Genomic DNA, 25,799 nt, shown 5'->3' with positions numbered 1-25,799 from the left:
TTGGAATGATAAGCTTCCCCTCTCTCTGTTTTTTCCCTTGCAATTTATTTGTTGAAGGTAAAGCCTTTACTTAGCCTGGTGTTGAAAGCTGTGCTTTCTTTCTGCCTCCGGCCCCTTTCTGCCTCTGTACACCACAGGCATTGCCCCTTCTCTAACTGCCCTGAGCTCTTGCTCCTCTGAACTCTTACTGTAAAACCTGACACTGAGGGCTCTAGAAGTGGGAGGCAGCACTCACGTGCCTGCAGGGGGAAGAGGGGAGGGGCCAAAGCAGGATGGGAGATGTGGGGTGTACAGGCTGGGAGTGTGTTGGAGGCCTTGCTTCCCTTTTGGAGAGCAAGGAGCAAATCTTAGATATCTTGTCCCTTCTCTGCAAAGCCTAGCATAAGACACTCGATGTCCTGGGGACTTGGTAAATGTGGATGGTTGGTGTGTTCCTTCTCAGTGGGTTGGGAGTTAGCGGGCAAGCAAAGTATGCTCTTTTGAGATGAAAGAGGATTCTCAAGCAAAAACAGTCTAGAAAACTGTAGGACAGGGGTTGAGGGGACCAGGGGTAGGGAAGAAAAGAGCTCATTTACATCAAAGAAAATGAGACCGAATGGAGTGGGCGCTAGAGAGCGTGGGAGCCCTGCCGAGGCAGAGCCTGGGCTGGGACCCCAGGGGTGGACATGGTCATTCATTCCCGGAATACTACTTAAAGGATCAGGCAACTGGATCTGGCATCAGTGGCTGCAGACAGCAGTTCCTACATGACCACCGGAGTCACTCCCAGAGTTCAGCCAGGAAGGGCCTTGTTTTCCAGGCTGGCTTTAGAGTGGCTCAGGTTGGAAGTAAGACGCGAGATTGCTGTGTGAAGGTGTGCCACGCTGAAGCCTGTGAGTACATGTGCACGGGTGCTTCACCCACCTCCATACAGAATGCTGGTAAGGCTCACACAGCAACACAGAGGACATTTCCACTCCAAATGGCAAGGAACACTTGTTGGTGCCAAGGTTCTCCTCGCACAGGGGAACCACAGAGAGGCCAGAGGGGCAGCTGTTGGGGTTTGGAGGTGCCATCCCATCCCATCCCTGAGTTCTGAATCAGTTGGGAAACAGATCCAGTTGGTGAGAAATAAAAGCAGCAACTTTAGTTGGGGTAAAGCAGTATTGCGGAATGAGGCTTGGCTTTTCCTGCAGCCAGAGGGGCTTCCTAGGCCTCCCTCCCAGATAAGGGATTGACACATGGCCTCTGTGGGAGACCTCAGGTGTCCTTTTCTCTTTAGGGTGCTAAGGATCCACGAGGTAGTAAGGCTGCCTGCACCCAGCACCTCTCTACACAGTGGCCCCGCTATGCAGAGAAACTCGAACCAAAACATATCTGACTCTCTCCTGTCACAATATCAGCAAGATAAACAAAAGGGATCAGTTCCCACCCCACAGGTCAGCCAACGTGGCAGTTCCTGTTTTATGGACCTGCAGGAATGCGGAGAGAGAAACCATTGCCTTCTCTATGGCGGGCTTCCAGGTGAAGCTTTAAAAAAGAGAAGCCCCTGCCTGCTGAGTGGTGGAGGCTCCAAAGGTCAGCTCCTACCAAAGACAGCGCCTCCAGGGAAGGCCACGTTCTTTGTGTATTTCTGGATGGCGCCTTCCTGACTGCCTGGCTGCTGGGTACTGATTGCGTCCTCTCCTTTCTCTCCTAGAGCTGGAACACAGCTGGCATCGGAGAAACCCTCACGGATGACCTGCCCGCCTTTAGCCTCACCCCCCTTGAGTACATCAGCAACGTAAGAGTTTCTGTGTGCTTCTCCTGGGTGGTCCAAGCCTTTCAGACCTTCCTTGTCTTTTGATTCTGGCCCTTATAGCAGTCATTTCCTCATGGGTACTTTCTGGCCCTTTGGGTAGCTGTGTTTTGGAGTAGTCTGCACCCAGATCCTGGACTTGAAGAAGGGGCAGCAGAGCCACATGGCGATTCCAGACCCCGGCACATTCTCACTCCTTCACCATCTCTTCTATATGAGATGCGGCCAGTACCTAAGAGTGTCAGAGTGGAGACTCTAATAGGAAATTCTGATGTGGGAAGTCAGGAGGCAGGGGGCCAAATTCTTCTCTGTGACTTTCAGAATAGTGTGTGTTTGCGGTGATCCAGCTTTTAGTGATCACCTACTATGTGCCAGGCTCTGTGGGGAGTGCTTTCATGTTTAACTTCATAGCAACACACAGATCTCTTCAGAAGAATTGCAGTTATAGAGGCTTAATATTAAAAGAGAACAGAGTAAGCTGGGTGCAGTGGCTCACGCCTGTAATCCCAGCACTTTGGGAGGCTGAGACAGGTGGATCATGAGGTCAGGAGTTTGAGACCAGCCTGGCCAACATAGTGAAACCCTCTTGCTACTAAAATACAAAAATTAGCCAGGTGTGGTGTTGGGCATCTGTAGTCCCAGCTGCTTGGGAGGCTGAGGCAGGAGAATCACTTGAACCTGGGAGGTGGAGGTTGTAGTGAGCCAAGATTGTGCTACTACACTCCAGCCCGGGCAACAGAGCGAGACTCTGTCTCAAAAAAAAGAAGAAAGAAAGAATAAACCATGCAGGGTAGTGGGGACACATGGAGTCCTTGCTGCCCTCCCAATTCACCCCTGGGAATTGACAGTCACCCAGGCACCTGCACGCGGCCTTTCCTTCCATTACTTCCTGCAGTCCAATTCAGTTGCTCACTGCGCACAAGAAATACTACAGAGGAGTCATATGCACCAAACCACACTCACCTCATGTAATGGGAGATTTCTGGGATTTTTCAAGGTGATTTCTGCGTTAGGCTCTTGCCTTAGAATCCAACCCCTATGTGTAAGTTGTGACTCTGCTGAAATAATTAGAAAGGAATTTTAAAAGTATTATAAATGTTAGGCTGGGCATGGTGGCTCATGCTATAGTCTGAGTACTGTGGGAAGTCAAGGCGAGAGAATTGCTTGAGCCCAAAAGTTTGAAACCATTCTGGGCAACATAGGGGGAACCCCCCAAAAAATAAATTAGCCAGGCATGGTGGTGTGTCCTGTGGTCCCAGCTACTTGGGGTGCTGAGGTGGTATCACGGGACACACCACCATGCCTGGCTAATTTTTTTATTAGGTGGGAGGACTGCTTGAGCTCAGGAGGTTGAGGCTGCAGCGAGCTGTGATTACGCCACTGCACTCCAGCCTGGGCAACACAGCAACCCCTGCCTCAGGAAAAAAAAAAAGGCACATGTTGTATAACTGGAAGACATGCGTCGCAGTCCCACTGGCAGGTAGTGAGGTGGCTGGCTCTTTGCTCTCTGTTTATTTGCGGCAATATCAAAAATCTAAAACAATGGTCATTTCCCTTCTATTTCCGAGGGCACCTGATACCCTCTACTGATGAAACTGTTAAGATGTGGGTTGGTCTTTACAACCCGTGGGAATGATCTGATTTTATTTTTATTTATTTTTGAGACAAAGTCTCGCTCCGTCGCCCAGGATGGAGTGCAGTGGCGCAGTCATGGCTCACTGCAACCTCCGACTCCTGGGTTCAAGCCATTCTCCTGCCACAGCCTCCCAAGTAGCTGGGATTACAAGCATGTGCCACCACACCTGGCAACTTTTGTATTTTTAGTAGAGACAGGGTTTCACCATGTTGGCCAGGCTGGTCTTGAACTCCTTTCCTCAAGTGATCCACCTACCTTGACCTCCCAAAGTGCTGGGTTTACCACCCACCTTTCCCTCCCAAAGTGCTGGGCGTGAGCCACTGTGCCCAGCCAAATGATCTGATTTTAGAATGGAGGTAGTATGCTTGCAGTCTAAATTGATTCAGAAAATGATGGTGCTAGAAGGGACCTGAGAGGCCACCAAGTTGATTCAAAGGTTGAAGAAACTGAGGTCTCGAGAGGGAAGGAGGGCTAGGAGGAGTTTCCAAGCCTGGGCCGTTCCCTGCCTGCTGCTGTCCTCCTGAGTTGTACCTGGAGGCTGATGACCTGAACCCAGGAAAGGAACACCTAATGGAACACGTACTGTGTGCAGGGACAGTGCCAGTGCCAGGTTGGTTAGTGCCTGGGCCGGATCATGCCCGTGAGACGGGGTGTGGCAGCCCTCCTTCACAGTGGGAATGGGGTTGGGAGGAAGTGGCCACTTACCCAGTGGCTGCTCTATTAGGACGCCAGGTGCTTTACGTGCATAGCACATATGTTAATTCTACCCTCACTGCATCCCTTTGAAGTAATATGAGGTCATCCTCATTTCAGCGATGGTGATCCAAGGTCCTGACAGATTAAGTTGCCCAGGTTCTCACAGTGGTAGAGCCAGAACTCCAACCCAAGTCTGTCTGACCTCAAAACTTTTCATTTTTCCCAAGTCACTGAATTAACCCAACCAGGATATCAAGAAATACTTATTGAATATGTGAGAATAGTAGACAAATATCCACAGGTGTGATGCTAAGCAGCCCTTTCCGCATTGATTTCCAAAGGGTGAATAGAGACAAGATCCCTGAGAGAATCCTGCACCGTGGGGCCCCTCTAGGAACCTAGCAATCCCAAAGTCCAAGGCCAATTGACTGCAGTTAAAGACGGCGGATGATTGAAATTTTGCACCTAAATGATACTTTGCCTTATTGGTGAAAGCCCTCACTCACACAGAATCATGTGAGCAATGTAAAGAGATGAAATAGGAGAAAATGCTTTGAAATTTAAAAACAATATATATACAAGGTAAAACTGAATCTGTGGACTTAGCCAAAAGCTTATGGCTACAGATGAAAGGCATACCAAATACAGGAGTATGCCTGGGGTCTTTGTACATAGTAGGTGTTCAGGAAGGGCTTGTTGAGATGAATTATTATAGTATGGAGAAATTCTAACACCAGAAATCAGCATCTTTCTCTTCCCCCAGCCTTGGGGAAAAATGATGAAGTTGTTAACATTTCAAGCTGAAATTTATAGTAGCTGTTATTAGTGAGGTAAATGACCACTTGCCTACTTTGGGTGAAAGATTATACTAAGTACATGAAAGAAAAAAATGCTGATTTATTTTACTGTCTATGTACCTCTTATAAAGGGACACCAGGCCGTGTGCAGTGGCCTACGCCTATAATCCCAGCACTTTGGGAGGCCAAGGCGGGTGGATCACCTGAGGTCAGGAGTTCAAGATCAGCCTGGCCAACATGGTGAAACCCTGTCTCTACTAAAAATACAAAAAAAAAAATTAGCCAGGCATGGTGGTGCATGCCTGTAGTCCCAGCTACTCTGGAGGCTGAGGCAGGAGAATGGCTTGGACCCAGGAGGTGGAGGTTGCAGTGAGCCAAGATTATGCCATTGCGCTCCGGCCTGGGCGACAAGAGCAAAACTCCATCTCAAAAAAAAAGGGGGATGGACACAAAACTAATAATTGTATTTTATTTGTTTAAACATAGTGAACTATTGGATGGATGTTTACACTTACACAGCCAAACCATTTGAATGTTTGGAAGCAAGGATATGACCATCCTGTAGTTCTCTGGGCTGGGTAAATTTTCGAGTCTCTGTTAACTTCTGGACACCACACCCTGAAAGGAGCCTGCTGTTATGTAGACATGCGTGAGGCCAGATTGAGAAAACCTTGCTTCGATAGTCCCCTGACTTTGAGCTTACAGAATTATCAGTGACATCAATGTCATGGAATGAATATGTAGCAGGAAAGAAAAAAAAAAAAAAAAAAAGCAGCAACAAGCTCCAAGACCTTTTATAAATATATATTATCTTTTTGAAACCTGAAAAGTCAACCCCTTTATTTAGAAACAAAACATATACTTACCTTAAAGCACAGAACAATGAATTATAATAGAAATCGGAAATAGTGGTCTAAAATACACTCATGATATCACATGGATATCTGACAAACACATGACAAAGACTGGGCTAATTGTGAGCTTGTCCCAAATGTCTTTTAGGACAATTGCAAATGACCTTTTGCAATTCCCCACCAGCTAGGGTTTTGTCTATCTTTAGTTTTAAGAGTTTGTATTATGAAAACAATATAGTTTTCTCTCCAAATTAATTTATAATTATAAATGGCTTTTTTTCCAGACAGAATTCCTTTCTTCTTCTGTTTATATTATCTAGGAGGGAGAGAATCAAATCCAAATCCAGAAGACAGGATTTTTTTTTTTTTTTTTTTTTTTTTTGAGACAGAGTCTTACTCTGTCACCCAGGCTGGAGTACAATGGCATGGTCTTGGCTCACAGCAACCTCCACCTCCTAAGTTCAAGCAATTCTCCTGCCTGAGATTCCTGAGTAGCTGGGATTACAGGCACCCACCACCACACCTGGCTAATTTTTGTACTATTAGTAGGACAGGGCTTCACCATGTTGGCCAGGCTGGTCTCAAACTCCTGACCTCAGGTGATCCACCCACCTCGGCCTCCCAAGGTGCTGAGATTACAGGCACGAGCCACTGCGCTTGGCCTCAGAAGACAGGATTTGAATTCTTGCTTGGCCCCACACTTTCTCACACTAGCATCTTATTGGTCTTTCACCTATGAACAGTAATAATACTTATATTTACACAGTGCTTCAAATTTTACAAAGCGTTTTGATATCCATTACTTCATTTGAGATAGAGATTGTGTTGAATGCATTCCAAAAATATTGGGGCCATTATGAGAAGGATGAATCTATAATCTACCTGCAAGCTACCAAGGATTCTTTTTTAGGGTAGTGCCATAGCAAACATTGCCACATACTGGAAAGATCAGACTTGGGATCACCCCAGGTCTAGCTCTGCCATTTGCTTTCACACAAATGTACCCATAAACTAATAACCTGTATGTGTCAATGTCAGGCTAACAGGGCTTTCTTTTGTTTCAGATCGGGCAGTACATCATGTCCCTCCCCCTGAATCTTGAGCCATTTGTGACTCAGGAAGACTCTGCCTTAGAGCTGGCATTGCACGCCGGAAAGCTGCCATTTCCTCCTGAGCAGGGTGAGTGGGGACCGTGGGTGGACTTGATGGGATTTAGATGATGCTTATGCCTGGCCTGGACGCTTGTTCCTAGCACTTTCACCTCTCCATACACACAGCTCTGCAAACTCCTCTGGAAATAATTGTCAATATATAACATAGGTGGGCTGGGTGCGGTGGCTCATGCCTGTAATCCTAACACTTTGGGAGATGGAGGCAGGAGGATCGCTTGAGCCCAGGTGTTTGAGACCAGCCTGGGCAACATAGTGAGACCTCTTCTCTACAAAAAAGTTAAAAAATTAGCCAGGTGTGGTGCTGCCTGCCTCTAGTTCTAGCTACTTGTGAGGCTGAGGCACGAGGATCAGTTGAACTCAGAAGTTTGTGGTTGCAGAGAGCTATGGCGTTGCCACTGCTCTTTGGCCTGGATGATAGAGTGAGACTCTGTCTCATAAATAAATAAATAAATAAAAATTTCTTAAGAAGAAAGATTAAAGGCTGAGTGCGGTGGCTCACACCTGTAATCCCAGCACTTTGGAAGGCTGAGGTGGGTGGGTCACGAGGTCAGGAGTTCAAGACCAGCCTGGCCAACATGGTGAAACCCTTTCTCTACTAAAAATACAAAAATTAGCTGGACGTTGTGGCAAATGCCTGTAATCCCAGCTACTTGGGAGGCTGAGGCACGAGAATCACTTGAACCCTGGAGGTAGAGGTTGCAGTGAGCCAAGATTGTGCCATTGCACTCCAGCCTGGGCAACAAGAGTGAAACTCTGTCTCAGAAGAAAAAAAAAAAAGTTAAAAATCAAGGGCTATAAAACCACATCTTATGTAAACGCAAATAGAAAGAAAACAAGATAACTGCCTGATTATTAGATAAACTCTAATTTAAAAAAAAAGAGTAAATGGGCCATGCAGGGGTGCTGCTCTGAGCTGTCCTGGCTGTGCCAGCTACGTCCCTGCCTTCCAAGGGCCGCAGAGCCCACACTGGTCGGCCATGCCCAGATATGGAGCTTGCGCTGCTGTCTGGGGGCTGTTGTCAGGGCTCTCTGAACTAGTTTGGGACTGAGAGAGGGAGTTTGTGGGTGGGGGGTGGTGCAGGAGAAAGGTTGAATGGGAGGACAAGGGTCAGATGGAGGGTGAATGGGGGTCAGAGGCAGGAGGACGGGGACAGGAGAAATGACCAGTCCGGGCACAGAGCGCAAGATGATGAGTGTGGAGGTGAGGAACACGAGGAAAGCACAGAACAAGGAGGCAGCTGGGGGCCAAGCATGGGGGAGGACCCGAGAGGTAGGAGGAATGGGGAGGCTGAGGGGATCCCAGCCTGAAGAGGAAGAAGCCAGGTTGTTCCATTTTGGGAACTGCGTGGGGACGCTCCCTTATTGCGAGTGGACTCAAAGGTCTTCCCCAGCAAGTCCAGGACCAGACTGGGCCCCAGAGGGAAGTGTTGCCCTTGGAGAAACAGCCACCCTCAGGTCCTCTCTACCTGGGAGGGGACTCTGTATTTCCTCGAATCTTCTCCCCTGCCCACCTGTCCCATGCCCACCTCCCCATGTGAGCCACTTAGCACTCCCCCTGTGCAGTAACTGTTCCCTTCTGGTACAAGGGATCAGCATCCACACAGTTTGCCACAAGAAATAGGACGTTATTTTTCTTATTTTTATTTATTTTTTTGAGATGGAGTTTTGCTCTGTTGCCCAGGCTGGAATACAGTGGTGCAAGCAGGGCTCACTGCAGCCTCAACTTCGCAGGCTTCAGTGGTCTTCCCACCTCAGCCTCCCAAGTAGCTGGAACCACAGGCACACGCCACCATGCCCGGCTAATTTTTTATTTTTCGTAGAGACAGGATTTCACCATGTTGCCCAGGCTGGTCTTGAACTACTGAGCTCAAGTGATCCACCTGCCTTGGCCTCCCAAAGTGCTGGGAGTACAGACATGAGCCACCATGTCTGGCCTTTGCTAGAGTATTTAAGTCAAATCCCAAGTACCTTAGGATTTCACTCATAAATATTTCATTATGTATCTCTATTGATAAGGAAGGGCTCAGTGCAGCTTCACATTTTTTGGCAAGAAAACTGCGGTGCTGGGTATACTGTCTGTTACAGCACATTGGGAAGAATATAATGTCTTCCAAAACACATAGAGATGTAGTGAACATGTAATTGTTTTGTTCATTTATTCATTCAACTCATTAGTTTACTCATTCACTTAACAAGTGTTTATTAATTGCTTTCTATTTGTGAAAGACTGGGTTGGGCATTATTAAGATAGTAAAAATCCCCACCCAACCATAAAGTAAAATTTTAACAATGGTTGAAAGAAGCCAATCTGGGTATTTTTTTCTTTTCTTTTTTTTTTTTTTTTTTTTTTTTGAGACGGAGTTTCGCTCTTGTTACCCAGGCTGGAGTGCAATGGCACGATCTCGGCTCACCGCAACCTCCGCCTCCTGGGTTCAGGCAATTCTCCTGCCTCAGCCTCCTGAGCAGCTGGGACTACAGGCACGCGCCACCATGCCCAGCTAATTTTTTTTTTGTATTTTTAGTAGAGACGGGGTTTCACCATGTTGACCAGGATGGTCTCGATCTCTTGACCTCGTGATCCACCCGCCTCGGCCTCCCAAAGTGCTGGGATTACAGGCTTGAGCCACCGCGCCCGGCGTATTTTTTTCTTTACCTCTCTCAACATTGTGAAAAATTTCAAACAGAGAAAAAATTACAATTATACAGTGAACATCCATCTCTAATCTGGTGATTTCTAGCATTTTAGCATGGCAGATTTTAAGAATCAAGGGCAAACAGCCAGTAGGAACTTTTTTGCTTAGGTAAATGGCTTTTTTCTAAGAGATGTGATAAGCAGAACCTTTCTAAGTCTTGGGGCCAGTGCGGTGGCTCATGCCTGTAATCCCAGCACCTTGGGAGGCCAAGGTGGGCAATCCCTTAAGGTCAGGAGTTCGAAACCAGCCTGGCCAACATGGTGAAACCCCGTCTCTACTAAAAATACAAAAATTAGCCAGGCGTGGTGGCAGGCGCCTTTAATCCCAGCTACTTGGGAGGCTGAGGCAGGAGAATTGCTTGAACCCAGAAGACAGAGGTTGCAGTGTTCCAAGGCTGTTCCCCAAATCAAATGCAGAAGCATTTCATCTGCCTGGCCTTGAACACCTTCCTTCCTGAGATTTCCTTTCTCTCCTGAGTGCTGCCTTTTGCTTCCATGTGTTAGTACTTGTCCTTGCCTTTTGACTAATTGTTCCCTGTTGGCATAAAAACCTCTGATGCCCCCACTCAAAGCTATAGGATAAAATCTAAACTCCTACCTGGTCCAGGAAGTGCTGGCAGCCTCATCTGCCCTTCCTTCCACCTCTCTCTCTCAACTGCTCACACTCATATTTCTGCCACTCAGGACTTTTTCTTAATATTATTATTATTTTAGAGATAGGATCTCACTTTGCCACCCAGGCTGGAATGCAGTCGTGCCATCGTAGCTCACAATAGCCTCAAACTCCTGGGCTCAAGCAATCCTCCCACCTCAGCCTCCCCAGCCTTCCTGGGACTACAGGTGTGTCCCACTATGTCTGGCTAATTTTTTAGTTTTTGTAGAGATGGGTTCTCACTGTGTTGCCCAGGCCGATCTGAAACTCTTGGGCTCAAGCATTCCTCTCACCTTGGTCTCCCAGAGTGCTGGGATTAAAGGCGTGAGCCACCACGCCTGCCCTCTTAATTTTAAAATAGCTTCTCTTGCCAGGCGTGGTGGCTCACGCCTGTAATCCCAGCACTTTGGGAGGCCGAGACAGGTGGATCATGAGGTCAGGAGTTTGAGACCAGCCAGGTCAAGATGGTGAAACCCCGTCTCTATAAAAAAAAAAAATAGCTTCTCTTTTTCTCTGATTTAAAATCTATCACTCTGAGGCCGGGTGCAGTGGCTCACGCCCGTAATCCCACCACTTTGGGAGGCTGAGGTGGGTGGGTCACCTGAGGTCAGGAGTTAGAGACCAGCCTGGCCAATATGGCAAAACCTTGTCTCTACTAAAAATAAAAAAATTAGCCAGATGTGGTGGTGGGCGCCTGTAATCCCACCTACTTGGGAGGCTAAGGCAGGAAAATGGAATGAGACTCTGTCTCCAAAAAAAAAAAAAAACACTCTGAGAATCGCTGTTAACATTTTAGGGACTGTTGTCCCATACATCTTTCTTTGCAGATCTACCACACACACACACTTTTTCATAATTAGGATCATGTTGCATGTGCTTTGTTATCATGGACACTTTTTTTGAGACAGAGTCTTGCTCTGTTGTCCAGGCTGGCGTGCAGTGGTGTGATCTTGGCTCACTGCAACCTCTGCCCCCAGACTCAAGTGATTCTCCTGCCTTAGCCTCCTGAGTAGCTGGGACTATAGGTGCACGCCACCACGCCTGGCTAATGTTTTGTATTTTTAGTAGAGACAGGGATTTGCATGTTGCCCAGGCCGTTCTCACACTCCTGACCTCAAGTGATCGCCCGCTTTGGCCTCCCGAAGTGCTGGGATTACAGACGTGAGCCACCATGCTTGGCCTCATGGACACCGTTTAAAAACAATTTTTTTTGCCCCATGCTCGGAATGGTTTTCCCCATGTGTGTTTGGCAAACAGCCCATTTGTTTCTACTCTTCCTCGGCAGCCTGAAGTGAAGGTATTTGCTCCTAATTCCGTGCCCCTGTTAATCTTTGAATGCACCTTCATTGTAATACCAGCTACACTGTACGTGATGAACGCCTTCTTTCTCCCATGGCCAGAGAGTACAGTAAATGCAGGGTCATCCAGCACCAGTACCCAGAGCAGCTCTGCACCCAGCAGGCCATTGGTAAATCAGGGTTTGTGCAGTGAGCAAATGACTGCCCCTCACCCGCTGTGTCCAGCATGGCCCCTCTTCCCTGTCGACTCGGAGTGTACCCTGAGGCTTTAGCCGAGGGCTCTGCCTCATTTTCACTTCTCCTTTTATTCAGTTTTCATCTCTGTCCAGTAACTCTCAAGCCTAGGTATGTGGTCTCTGGTTATGTTCGGCCTTTTCTGGGTATTCTACTATCTAGTCAAATTCAGCAGGAAGGAGGTTTCTCTCCCAAAGCAGCTTCACTGCCAGAGCTGCGTTTCTGGCCATGTTACAAGTCTAGTTGTCAGTTTCCATGGTAGAAACCCCAGATTACATCTTACCTTTGGGCTCATTTGTCACCAACCCCTGTTTCTTGTTTTGTTTTGTTTTGTTTTAGCCTTCTAACTTGTTCTTTTTGTACAGATGCTGTGTCTAAAACAGTATCACAACTTAAAAAGAAAAAATCTATGGCAATATCCCACTGTGGAACATACTGGTATTTCTATTTTCCCTTGTGCCCCCTGGCTCTGCTTTGTAAGCAGATGGTATTTTCTGTGTAAATTTATATTCTCTATTATTATTATTATTATTATTATTATTGAGACAGAGTCTTGCTGTATCACCCAGGCTGAAGTACAGTGTCACAATCTTGGCTCACTGCAATTTCTGCTTCCCGGGTTCAAGTGATTCTCCTGCCTCAGCCTCCAAAGTAGCTGGGATTACAGGCACCTGCCACCATGCCTGGCTAATTTTTGTATTTTAGTAGAGATGGGGTTTCACCAACTTGGCCAGGCTGGTCTCGAACTCCTGACCTCAAGTGATCTGCCCACCGTGGACTCCCAAAGTGCTGGGATTATAGATGTGAGCCACTGCGCCCAGTCTTTATTCTGTATTATTATTTTTAGCACTCATAGTAGTGTCCTTGTCTTCAAAAAGTATCTTATTTCACCACTTGGCCTCATACTTTTTTTAAAATGTTGCTCTCATTTCCCCCTTCTTTCCATTCTGGCATCAAGTGGCCTCTTCTCCCTAGGAGGCCAGGCCCGCCTGTCTTGTCTGGACAGCCTCCCCATCTTCCTGCCTCACCTCGCCACAGCCTGACCAGCTTGCCTGCATGGGCTTGTCGTGTTGAAGCCTTAGTCATGATGCAGGGCAGGTGAGCCCCACGTTGTGGCTTAGCCCCAGAGGGTCCTTGGCTTCACTCAGGAAAGAATTCAAGAGTGAACTGTGGTAGAAGAAAGCAACTTTATTGAGATGGCAGTGTTATGGCTCTGTGACTGTTCCTGTGGAGCGGGGCTGCCCCGTAGGCTGCCTGCTGAGAACAGCGGCTCAGGACAGTCCGGAGTCATGATGATCCCCACTTTTGATTACACTGCAAATTAAAGGGGAGGATTATGCAGAAAATTTTAGCAAAAGGGTGGTAACTCTGTGTTGTCAGGTTGTTGCCGTGGAAAGGGGTGGTAGCTTCCAGGTGTTGCCATGGCAGTGGTAAACTGAGATGGCCCTGGTGGGCGTATTTATGGAAAGCTGCCTTCACCCTGTCCCTGTGTGAGCAAGTCCTCAATGTGGTCTGGTGTCCCAGCCCTGCCTCTGGAGTTGAGTCCTGCCATCTACCTCACTGGGATCCTACAGTTGTTCCCTGTCTCCCACGACATGGGATCCACGTGATTCTCGGGTACTGTCCATGGCCCAGCCCGTCTCCCCCTCCCTGTAATCATTCTAGCACTAACCACAGCACACTCATTGTGTGCCAGCCCCTGCCAAGGGCCTTGTGTGCATTCTCTAACTTAATTCCCACAGCAGCTCAGTAAAGCCTGGCGTGTTACCGCCCCCATCCCCACACCGCCCCTGTCACACGCTTTACAGGTGAAAGTCACATCTGAGAGGTGAGGTAGCACTCAGCTTCTTAGCAGGGAGTCTCAATTCTGATGTGACCTCTGACTTGACTGTGGTGCTCTGCCTTCTGGTGGTGGGCTGGTGTCCCCCTGTTCCCATCTGTCTACCCACCTGTGTCTACTCATCTACACTCTGGTTTTGGGCTCCCCTCATTGGGCCTCCCTCCAGTCTGCAGAAATCCTCCTGGCCTGCATGGCTGGGCTTAGTCCCCAGGCCTTTGGGGATGCTTATGTTATTAACCCGATTGCTTCCTCTTCTGAATCCTCATTGTACTTAGTCAATACTGGTTGACCTAAGATGTATTTTTAAAAATTTTTTAATTTAATTTTTTTTGAGATAGGGCCTCACTCCATCACTCAGGCTGGAGTACAGTGGCACCATCTCGGCTCACTACAACCTCCGCCTCCTAGGTTCAAGCAATTCCTCTGCCTTAGCCTCCTGAGTAGCTGGAACTACAGGTGCCTGCCACCATGCCTGGCTAATTTTTGTATTTTTTACAGAGATGGGGTTTCACCACATTGGCCAGGCTGGTCTTGAACTTCTGACCTCAAATGATCTGCCCGCCTCAGCCTTCCAAAGTGTTGGGATTATTGGCGTGAACCACTGCACCCGGCCCTAAGATGTAACTGTTCTCAGTTTCCTATGTTTCCTGTTAAGAATGGAAACTTCCCGGTGTGTTGGTGCATTCAGCAGCTACTGTGGGCCAGATCACCCCTCAGGTTCTGCATTTCCTTGGTGACCTCCTTTCCTTTTCAGGGGATGAATTGCCTGAGCTGGACAACATGGCTGACAACTGGCTGGGCTCGATCGCCAGAGCCACAATGCAGACCTACTGTGATGCAATCCTCCAGATCCCCGAGCTGAGCCCGCACTCTGCCAAGCAGCTGGCCACCGACATTGGTGGGTCCCCACGGGACAGGCGGTGGGAGGGACAGCTCTTGCCCCCTGCATCTGTCAGTTTCTCCTTTGCCCTCCAGGAATCTCATCCCACATCTCCCCTTAGCTTCAGCTGTGGATTTGGTTCCGAAGCTGGTTGAAAATTCAGGTTCTCCAGGCCCCACCCCAGAGATTCTGACTTAGCAAGCCCGGGTGGATGCTCAGACATCTGTGTTTTGAAAGAGGATTTGAGAACCATTGAAGGGAGCTTCAGTGAGATAAGCTTCAGCAAGTCCTGCGGCCTGGCCCTGCCTGGCCCGCTCCATTTGTACCATAATTGCCAACCAGTGTTCAATGAGCTCTTACTGCATACTAGGCATGCCTGGTGCTGGACCAAGCACTCACACCCATTGTCTTATGTAATCCCAAACTCCCCTGAGAGGTAGGTGCTCTTTTCTCCATCATGCTGGTAAGGAAACGGAGGCCCAAGGAGTTGCATAACAAGCCCACATGGCCAGGGTCACTCTTTGGTCTCCATCCAGATAGCATCCTGCCTCCCACATCAGTGGGCGTGTCCCCTCTGCTCCTGTCTGGCCTCATCCCTGGAGGGCCTCACTACCCAGGTGTGCTCTGAGTGTGGGGCTACTGCTGGCAGGTGGCAGGGCGTCTCCCCAGTCTCTTGATATTATTCCATTGCCTTGCTGGCTTTTTATCCTAATGCAGCTCTTGGGGTGGTCAGGAGAGTGGGTGGTAGAAGCCTGAAAGATCAGCTCCCTGGGGACTCAGCCAGAGCTTCGTCTTCAGTGACCACGACAGGGCTGAGCCAGGCTCAGCCAGCTTCTACCTCTTGTTTTACAGAAGAACTAGAAGCAAGGTGCTTTTTTCCGTGTCCCAGAGCTGCTAGTGATGGAGCAGGCCTGGGGTCCAGCTGTCCTGAGTTCCTGACCCCTGCTCATTTCATAGTCAGCTCTCAGCACTTACCAGAGGAATAGGCAGCCTTTTGGCTATTTCCCTTCCGAGAAAGAGATGAGAGAATTCAAGTGAGCAGTGGTGTTCCCTGTTAGTACAGGCAGCATCAGGGGGAAGAGAATCAACTGGAACTAGTGAATGGAGTGAGATCTGGGGATTAGCCTCAGTTTCAGTTGTCCTTGTTATTCCTCCCTGTTAAGCTCCCCCTGCAGATTCATTCCGTCACTCATTCAGCATTGCTGGAGCATCTGTGTGCCAGTTGTAGTTCTAAAATGAGACAACAGAGCTTTAGGCAGCTCCCATGCTTACTGAGCTTACACTGTAAGGATGTGAGGTTAGGGGCAGGGAAGGTAAGGCTAGTATATAAAACTGACAGGGTGTAAGGTGATAGAGAGTAGTGAGGGCTGTGGCAAAGCTTGCACACCTGAAAGGCATTCAAATCAAGCATGAGCACAAACAGAACAAAAAACACTGCTGGCCAAACAAAAATGTCCTGGTAGACTCTGTGCCCGCTGTTTGCAGCTCTTGGCCGGCAGTCAAGTGGAGCTCACAGTTTTAAAGATAAACTTGTAAAGGAGTAGGTACCTGCCAGTGTGTGTGTGTGTGTTGGTGGGGATGGGGGTGATATTGGTTAGTTCCTTATTAGAGTTCCTGGACTCAAGCTAAGCTCACAGTCTGGTCTGACCCTGTGGGAAGAACCCCGGGAGAAAAGCGTTCTCCTACTGAGGGCAGGGTGGGCGCCCTGCATCTAGGGACTTGGCAGGGCAGCTTCTCTGTTTCGTATTCAGGGGAGGCCTTGTGGGGCTCTGTCCTGCTTGGCGCTGAGTCTGTGGAGCTCTGTCTGTCTCATCTCTGCCCCACAGACTATCTGATCAACGTGATGGATGCCCTGGGCCTGCAGCCATCCCGCACCCTCCAGCACATTGTGACGCTCCTGAAGGCTAGGCCCGAGGACTATAGACAGGTCAGCAAAGGCCTGCCCCGTCGCCTGGCCACCACCGTGGCCACCATGCGGAATGTGAATTACTGACCCCACCACCCACCTGACCACCAAGAGGGCCAAGACTGCTGTTCCATGACTCGCCAGCACAGATTTGCTCAGAAACTCTGCCCAGGATTGGACAGAAGTTACTTTAAAAAGACTAGGCTCATTTGCATAATCAAAAAGGAGTTGTAAATTAAAGATGTATTATTTATCAGAGAAGACTTTTTAGATAAGTTTTTTAAAAGGATCTGATCTTGAAAATGGAATAAATAACTACTGTGAAATGCAAGAAGGCTGTTTCCTTCCATCCTTCTTTTTTTTTTTTCTCTCGATCTTTCGTCCAAGGCTGGAGTATAGTGGTGTGATCTTAAATCCCTGCAGCCTCCGCCTCCTGGGCTCAAGTGATTCTCCCGCCTCAGCCTCCGAGTAGCTGGGATTACAGGTGCCTGCCACCGTGCCTGGCTAATTTTTGTATTGTTAGTAGAGACAGGTTTTACTATGTTGGCCAGGCTGGTCTCGAACTCCTGACCTTAAGTGATCTGCCTGCCTTGGCCTCCCAAAGTGCTGGTATTACAGGGTTAAGCCACTGTGCCCAGACCCTTCCCTCTTCAGTGCATTTTCGAGCGCTTTCCACGTGTGCCTACCCTGCTGTGCGCTCTGGGGATGTCTGGGGATACGGGCCTGTAGCTTATGCTCAGTGGAAGAGGGAGGGAGGGAGGGACGGAGAAGAAGGTAAATAAGGATAATTTCAGAGGTAAGTGCTAGTGGAAAAGTGGGTGTCAGGGTGGAAGCTGGCACTGGATAAAATGGCAGCCCCGAGACCTACAGGGCGAGAGCCATGTGGCTAGAGTGTGGTGGCACAATCAGAGCTCACTGCAGCCTCAGACTCTTGGGCTCAAGTGATTCCCCTGCCTCAGCTCCTTAAGTAGCTGGGACTGCAGACGGGCACCACCATACCTGGCTAATTTTTAAAAACTTATTTGTAGAGATGGGATCTTGCTTTGTTGCCCAGGCTGGCCTCGATCTCCTGGGCCCAAGAAATCCTCCTGCCTCGGCCTCCCAAAATGCTAGGATTACAGGCATGAGCCACTGTGCCTGGCTTACTTTTTTTCTTTTTTAATATATATAGTATATGAAAGTCAGTGTTTTTTGTCAATAGTTATAAGTAATGGAATGATGTAATTTGAGTGACTTAAACAGAAATTATTTTTTTCTCAATAACAAGAGGTAAAAAGTGGCCAGGCACGGTGGCTCACGCCTGTAATCCCAGCACTTTGGGAGGCTGAGGCAGGTGCATCACCTGAGGTCAGGAGTTCAAGACCAGCCTGGTCAACATGGTGAAACCCCATCTCTATTAAAAATACAAAAATTAGCTGGGCATGGTGGTGAGCATCAATAATCCAGCTACTCGGGAGACTGAAGCAGGAGAATTGCTTGAACCTGGGAGGCGGAGGTTGCTGTGAGCCGACACTACTGCTGTCCAGCCTGGGCAATGGAGATTCCATCTCAAAAAAAAAGTAAAAGGGTGGTGACTACAGGCACTGATTTAGTGGCTGGTTGGAATCAGGCCCAGGGCCAGCCCTTCTGTGATCCTGACATTTTCCCCACGTGCTGGACACCTCATCATGGCAGGTGACTTTTGCAACTGCAGGTGCCGCATCTGCATTTAGGGAAGAAGAGAGCAGGGAAGTAGATCAGCAATTCTGTCCCTTCGATCATGCAAGCGGAGGCTGCCCTGGAAGCGCTGGCTAACCTTCTTCTAGCCCTTACTGTCCGTTTCTCAGTCCTGAGGTGTACCCGCTACAAGGGAGGCGGGAAAGCCTGGGAACGGGACTGGATTCAACCAGCGTTTCTCAGCCTTGGCTATTGACGTTTTGGGCTGGACAGCTCCGTGTTTGACGCTGTCCTGTGCATTGCAAGCTGTTTAACATTCCTGACCCTGACCTCCTAGATGCTGGTAGTATTTTCCTAGTTGTGAAACCAAAAATGTCTCCAGAAACTTATTCCAGTTGAGAAACACTAGCTCAGAACAATCAGGACTTAAAGCCTGAGCTGGGCTTATTGGCTGCCTTGATTGGGTTTCTGTTAGCACGAAAGGGGATGGCAGTAGTGTCTGTCACAGGGGCTGTTGTTGGAATTGAGTTCGGCCTGGGTCTCAAGGGCTGGGCTGAGCTCTGCTTCTCTCTGGGGTATCTCACTTAAACCTCGCCACAGACCAGGCATGGTGGCTCACACCTGTAATCCTAGGGCTTTGGGAGGATCACTTGAGGCCAAGAGTTTGAGACCAGCCTGGGCAACATAGTGAGCCCTTATCTCTACCAAAAAATACAAAAATTAGCCTGTGGTGGTGCGCACCTGTGGTTTCAGCTACTTGGGAGGCTGAGGTGGGAGGATCACTTGTGCTTGGGAGTTTGAGGCTGTAGTGAGTCAAGATTGTACCACCATACTCCAGCCTGTGTGATAAAGCAAGACTCATCTCTACAAAAATGTTTTAAAAATTAGCAGGCTTGGTGGTGGGTGCCTGTAGTTCCACCTACTCAAGAGGGTGTGACACTGGAGGAGGCTCACTGGAGGCCAGGAATTGGAGGTTGCAGTGAGCTATGATCTCAACACTGCGCTTCAGCCTGGGCGACAGTGACACCCTGTGTCAATCAATATATAAATAAATAAACAGATGTCACTCTAGCCTTGGGAGGCAGGGGTCCTATCCACAGTATGGAGAGGTTTAAGGACTTTCCTAGGAGGGCCAGTCAACTACTGTGTGGCAGGGCCGGAGTTCAGAATGAGCCTGATGACTGTGGCGCCCTTACTCCTGTCCAGCTGCCAGGCAGCCTTCCTCATGTGGGACACGGGGGGCACATGGCGGGACATCGCATCCCAGTGGGCAGGCAGGTCACCCAGGCCAGCCCTCTGGAGTGGCCCTGCCATGCCCAAGGCCATTTTTTAAATTTTTCGATATGGAGTCTTGCTCTATCGCCCAGGCTGAGTGCAATGGGCAATCTCAACTCACTGCAACCTCCACCTCCTAGGTTTAAATTATTCTCGTCCTTTAGCCTCCTGAGTAGCTGGTGCAGTCCTGGCTTACTACAGCTCCCGGGTTCAAGCAGTTCTTCTGCCTCAGCCTCCCAAGTAGCTGGGATTACAGACATGTGCCACCTCACCTGGCTAATTTTGGTATTTTTAGTAGAGATGGGGTTTCATCATGTTGTCCAGGCTGGTCTTGAACTCCTGACCTCAGGTTATCTGCCTGCCCTGGTCTCCCAAAGTGCTGGGATTGCAGGCACGAGCCACGGCGTCCAGACTCCAAGGCCACTCTTGAACCAGCCCCACTGGGCTGCCAGGGTCAGTGTCCCACTGGCTCTGTCCTCACAGGGCTTCCTACACATGCCATCCGCTCATCCTCAGAACCAGTTTGTCCTCAGCCAAACTGGTTCTGAGGACGGGAGGATGGCATGTGTAGGAACACCCCAACAGCATCGGCTTCAAACCCACATGAAGAAAAATATTTTGGTTTCTCATGTGTTGGATCACAGGCTGTTCCTGGCAGGGTTTGAGCCTGGCTATTGCCTCTAAGAAGTGAGAGCTGGAAACCTAGAAGGTGACACGTGCTGCTTGAAAGTGGAAGCTTTATGGTAGCTTTGTGCTGGGCTCATGAGAGCTACTAGGCTGTGGAGTGGGACAGGCTTGCACTTGATTCAAAGCTTCGCCACCTCCCAGCTGCTGTGTGACCTTGGAAAAGTCACCTCACCTCTTCAAGCCTCATTTCCTAATCTGAAAACTGGGTGTCATGATGGTACCTAACTGATGATAGGGTTATTTGAAGAGCCACTGGAATACAGCGACAGTGGCCACATGTACACAATGTTAATTTCTTTTTTTTGAGACAGTCTCGCTCTGTTGCTCAGGTTGGAGTATAGTGACTCGATTTCGGCTCGCTGCAACCTCCGCCGCTTAGGTTCAAGCGATTCTCCTGCCTTAGTCTCCCCAGGAGCTGGGATTACAGGCGTGCGCCACCATGTCTGGCTGATTTTTGTATTGTAGTAGAGAAGAGGTTTCACCAGGTTGGCCAGGCTGGTTTTGAACTCCTGACCTCAAGTGATTCGCCCACTGTGGCCTCTCAGAGTGCTGGGATTACAGGCATAAGCCACTTCACCTGGCCCACAATGTTAATTTCATAGCTCTCTACATCTGTAACCCACCTTCCCTTTTGGGGTAGAGTTGGGAATTATAGAATGCTGTTTTCTGGGCAGTTTGGGTTCTGCCAGCCTAAGTTTCTAGCCCTAAAAAAGGGATCTCAGAATAGGAACAGGACAGCGTTTCTCTCCGCTGAATCCAGAGGGTGGAGGGATGACTTGGAGCCTGCTTTTAGTGATGAGGCCATTACACCACAGCCTGGCCCTCACGGCCCCGTGAGAGCAGGGATGGCAAACTGTTGCCCACCCTCAGCCTGGTCCGGGCCTCACACATCTACAGGCACTCTAAAATGTCTCTGAACAGAACCTCTCAGAGGTGTTTGTAAAGGGCCACCCTCCATAGATTCACTCAGGGCTGGCCAGGCAGCATTTCCATCCATTCCCTGTTGTGATGACCCATTCACGATAAGCATGGCCCTGGGCTGGTCCAAATGAGCCTCATTCCTGGGGCTATTGCTGGGACAACGTGCGAGAAGAGCTTTCTTCTCCCTGGGGCTGCTGTGCTGAGGGCACAGGCTACCATTGCAGGTGTAAAGAGATTTTCAGAAAGAACAGCACGTGGGGGAAATCTTTCTAAGGACAGCAACACAGAATCACCAGATAGGGCCACGTGTGGTGGCTCACACCTGTAATCCCAGCACTTTGGGAGGCTGAGGCTGGTGGATTGCTTGAGCCATGAGTTCAAAACCAGCCTGGGCTACATGGCAAGACCTTGTCTCTCTAAAAAAATATAAAAATTAGCCGGGCATTGTGGTACATGCCTGTACTCCAAGCTACTTGGGAAGGCAGAGGTGGGAGGATCACTTGAACCTAGGAGGTCCAGGCTGCAGTGAGCTGTGATTGTGCCATTGCACCCCAGCCTGGGCAACAGAGTGAGACCCCATCTCAAAAAAAAAAAAAAGGGAGAAATAAACCTTAGGCCTGGCACAGTGGCTCATGCCTGTAATCCCAGCACTTTGGGAGGCTGAGGCAGGTGGGTCACCTGAGGTCAGGAGTTCGAGACCAGCCTGGCCAACATGGTGAAACCCTGTCTTTACTAAAATACAAAAATTAGCCTGGCATGGTGGTGGATGGCTGTAATCTCAGCTACTCAGGAGGCTGAGGCAGGAGAATCGCTTGATCATGGGAGGCGGAGATTGCAGTGAGCTGAGATTGCACCGTTACACTCCAGCCTGGACAAGGGTGAAACTCCATCTCAAAAAGAAAAAAAAAAAAAAGGAAAGAAAAGAAAAAAGAAATCCTAGATCTAAGCGAGCCCCTGCATCCAGCCATGCCTGAAATTCTTTTACTACAAGAGCCAATGAATTTCCTTTGTAGCTTAAGCCTGTTCAAACTGACATGTGACTGAAGAGCTGTCACAGGGGCTAGATAATAATGCCCCATAGCTTCAAATGAGATAATAAATACAAAAGCTCTGGGCTCCTGTAAGGGACTGGTATTGTTATGGCCATTGACGCTCAAAGGGTGAGGCCGGGGTCTCAGCTTTGTCACTTACAAACCTTGAGTACCTTACTTCGCCTCTTAAGCCTCAATGTATTAACCTGTGCAATGGGATGCTATTATACGATTTCTCAGTGGTTATGAGAATGAAATAAGATTTTAAAAGTATTTGGCGTGGTGCCTGGCATGTGATAAGTACTTGATCCAATGCAGTCCTTGTTTAATGACAACAAATGGTAACAGTGAGTGTGGCCACAACGACTACTGCTAGTAATAAAAGCGGTAATCATAGTAGTAAGGGTGATAGCCACGGACAGTCATGGGCCCAGCCTGTGAACTAGCTAGGCCCCACGCTGGGAAACCCGGCTTCCTCCAGCTCTCCCTACTCAGCCCCTAGCAACGTTGCCTTTGACTTGAAGTGGCACCAACGCTGTGGCACCTCCATATTCCACAGGTGCCACCTGAGCACTTGATGGGAGGCCAGCTTGTTTACCTTCCAGACCAAGGGACGCAGGTGATCTTGGCCAGGAAGGCTGGGCCCTCGGAGGCGCAGGCGCTGCAGCCAGCATTCCCTCATCACCAGGGGCCTGGTAGGCGACAGCAGGGCCATCTGTGTGTGCACCTGCCAGAATGTACTCTTCTCTGGTGACAGCTCCCTGATCTCTCTTTGGGAGCCTTAAGATTTTGGGGGACTGTAGTAATTAAAAATTAAAAAATGAAAACAATTAAAATTAAATTTTAATTAAAATATTAGCCAGGCATGATCATGCATACCTGTAATTCCAGCTACTTGGGAGGCTGAAGTGGGAGGATAGCCTGAGCTCAGGGGTTTGAGGCTACAGTGAGCCATGAGCATGCCATTGCACTCCCACCTGGGCAACACGGCGACACCCCATCTCTATAAAAAAATGTAGAAAATGCTCAAGAAAAACAACAAAGGATTTATTACTGTGTGTCTCCAGTATTGCATGGATATACTTATACTGAAAAATCAGTTTGTTGTCCTAGGTCGGCGGCTCACGCCTGTATTCCCAGCACTATGAGAGGCCAAAGCAGGTGGATCACCTGAGGCCAGGAGTTTGAGACCAGCCTGGCCAGCATGGCGAAACCCTGTCTCTACTAAAAATATAAAAATTAGCTGGGCATGGTGGCCTGCGCCTATAATTCCAGCTACTCGGGAGGCTGAGGCAGGTGAATCACTTGAGCTCAGGAGGGAGAGGTTATAGTGAGCCAAGATTGCACCACTGCACTCCAGCGTGGGTGACAAGAGCAAGACTCCATCTCAAAAAAAGAAAATCAGTTTGTCTATCTGAAATTCAAATTCAGCCAAGTAGCTTGATTGTTATCTGGCAACCCTGGAGCCATGCCCCCACCGCCCTTGGACTATATGATTCTCCTGGGGGCCAAACTGGCTTCCGGTCTGAGCAGATGAGTTCAGTTGTGACCAATCAGAGCAGCCTATCTAGCCGGCCACACTGAGGAGGTCAGAGATGGGCACATGACCCAGGCAGGGACCAATGAGCATCGGCCTGGGAGCTGACAGCAGAAGGAGGGGCTTGAGACCCTTTCCCTTAAACCAGTTTGGGTCTCTCTCAAGCCAGCGTGAATGTCCTTCCACCATCAGGACACCCCAGCTCCCCAGTCAAACAAAGAACACAGCTGCACCTCAGTATTTTCTACTTTTATTTCCTAGAGTAAATCAAGTGTCACCTGGCAGGGCCCCGCACCTGATGCCCTTCCATCCCTCCACCACCCCTGTCCCAGGGGCCAGCCGAGGCCAGGAAGGTGAAGACCACATGGCCACCTGCCTGTTCCTCTCTGGGGAGGTCAGAGACTGGCACTGGGAAGGAAGTTGTCTGCCATCAGGAGAGGGTGTTCCAGGGGTTCTCCAGACCCCCGCCAGGATCAGGATAGTCAGGGATGAGGGCAGGAACCACGTGAAGACACAATTAGTTCCTGCATCGTCTACCAGCACCATGACCCTATGGAGCCCTTGGCCAGGAAGAGGCCTCTCTGTTGAAGGACACAGGCTCTGGCTTGGACAGCTACCTTCTTGACCCTTTGGAGAGAGCACCATCCAATGAGGCCTCGGGCAACAGTCTTGGCTGCTCAGTGAGTTCAAGCCACCGGGGTAGGCAGGGGCAGGGTTAGATGGCATCGCCATCACTTTCGGACTCGATGACATCCAGTGGCTGCAGACGCAGGGAGTCGTAGTTGGGGGGCGGGGTGCCCGGAATGGGCAGAGCCTGCTCATTGGGGTAGGGCCCAGTGTTGGGGCTGTGGGGCGCCATGTCAGGCTGGAAACTGAAGTTGGTGTGGGCCCCCACCAGCTCGGCCACGGTGGGCGGTGGGCCGGAGTAGTTGGCTTGGGCTCGCCGCTGCCGTAGGCTCTTGGCCAAGGCCACCAGCTTGATGATGGTAATCCACACAAAGTCGATGATGATCTCCCCAAACTCGATGAGGCACAGCACAGAGCCCCCCATCCAGAAGCCAAACTGGCCGCCCAGATTCGAGAGCAGCCAGACGATCTGTGGGGAATGGGGAGCTGGGGTGGGCTCAGGCCATACATTCTTGCCTGTAGCCCCGGCTCACAAGTTCCTGGGAGGTGGTTCTTGGATGGGAACAGAAGGGGATGGCCCTCTCAGTCCAGGGGAATCATCCAGGACTGCTTTAGGGATGTTCCTAATCCCTCCATAGGGCTCAGAACCCTTCCCCTACCCTCAGGGTGCAGGGATGGGACAGGGCAGGGCTGGGGTATCAGGAGCCTCCCACACTCACGTTATTGGCTGCTGATTCTTCAATGGTGCGATAGTTAAATTCTTGGAAGTAGATGTTGAGCTTGACAATTCCCTTCCTGCATGAGGCAGCAAGAAGGGTCAGGCCTAAGATATCCCACTTCCAGACAGACACACACACACATACGCACACGTGCACACAGACACATGCACGTAAACACACACCTGCATGTATGCAGACACATGCAGCCACACACCCATGCACACATGCATACATGCACACATGCATACATGCACACATGCAATCACATACAAGGAAGGCAGCCAAGGCGCCGCCCCAGCCCTCCTCTGTCCTGAGCTTCTGTCATGCCTGCATGACGTCCATGAGTGGTGACGTCCAAACAAGAACTGAATGAAAGTGCAGTCCTTCCCAGCCCCTCTGAGCATCTCTGCCCAGCGCCCTTCTATGGCCCCCTTTCCCCACCACTTGCTGACAGTTCCCTACAGGACACTCTGGCCTGAGAGCACAAAGATCTGCTCTGGAATCCCGGATTTGTACCCTCAGGCTGGCCCGGGCTATACGGAGTGACTCTGCACAGAGCTCTTCACTGAGCCTTGAGTGCCTTCACTGCACCTGGGACACAGAAGGGTGGCTGTGTGGGATTCCCCTCCCACCTGATGGGCCTCAGAAAGGCTGTGCTGTCTCGAGCCTCCAGGCTTTCAAGCTTTGCCTTCTGCCTGGACATTGGTGCCTCTTGTTATTTGAACAGCACTTAACTCCTCCTTGGAGAGTTCACTCAAAGCTACCTCCCTACTCAGACCTCCCCTATCTCTGAGGTAGACTGAGGCTCCTTCCCTGCTGCACTCCTAGAGTAGGGGGCTTGTATGGACCCTCCTCTCCTTAAGCTCTTTTGGCATATATTTGCACCCCCTAGACTCATGCTAGCTTGAACCA

At 49.6% G+C, this 25,799-nt stretch overlaps 2 protein-coding genes across 5 annotated transcripts in view; one reads left to right on the top strand and one right to left on the bottom strand.

The window, feature by feature from the left end:
• Positions 1–22,862, top strand: part of COG7 (component of oligomeric golgi complex 7) — a 77,018-nt gene extending 54,156 nt beyond the window's left edge. For 2 of the 3 annotated variants that reach the window (XM_032242945.1, XM_032242947.1), the window contains exons 14-18: positions 1,679–1,762; positions 6,825–6,939; positions 14,403–14,546; positions 16,355–16,455; positions 22,564–22,862. In XM_032242945.1, coding sequence (XP_032098836.1) covers positions 1,679–1,762; positions 6,825–6,939; positions 14,403–14,546; positions 16,355–16,455; positions 22,564–22,758 — 639 coding nt within the window. In that variant the 3' untranslated portion in view covers positions 22,759–22,862. Of the gene's footprint in view, positions 1–1,678; positions 1,763–6,824; positions 6,940–14,402; positions 14,547–16,354; positions 16,769–22,563 lie in introns of those variants that run through there. The other variant, XM_032242946.1, reaches the window with a different exon arrangement.
• Positions 22,863–23,774: 912 nt separating this feature from the next.
• SCNN1B (sodium channel epithelial 1 subunit beta) overlaps positions 23,775–25,799 on the bottom strand; it is a 76,100-nt gene continuing 74,075 nt past the window's right edge. For both annotated transcript variants that reach the window (XM_032242944.1, XM_032242943.1), the window contains exons 12-13: positions 24,888–24,963; positions 23,775–24,637 (exon numbers count right to left, since the gene is read on the bottom strand). In XM_032242944.1, the coding sequence (XP_032098835.1) occupies positions 24,257–24,637; positions 24,888–24,963 (457 nt within the window). In that variant the 3' untranslated portion in view covers positions 23,775–24,256. The remainder of the gene's footprint in view (positions 24,638–24,887; positions 24,964–25,799) is intronic.

This window comes from Sapajus apella, unplaced genomic scaffold (assembly GCF_009761245.1).
Source record: "Sapajus apella isolate SASKATOON/1434 unplaced genomic scaffold, GSC_monkey_1.0 scaffold51, whole genome shotgun sequence".
Lineage (NCBI taxonomy): Eukaryota > Metazoa > Chordata > Mammalia > Primates > Cebidae > Sapajus > Sapajus apella.
This window is presented reverse-complemented; position numbering and strand designations above follow the sequence as displayed.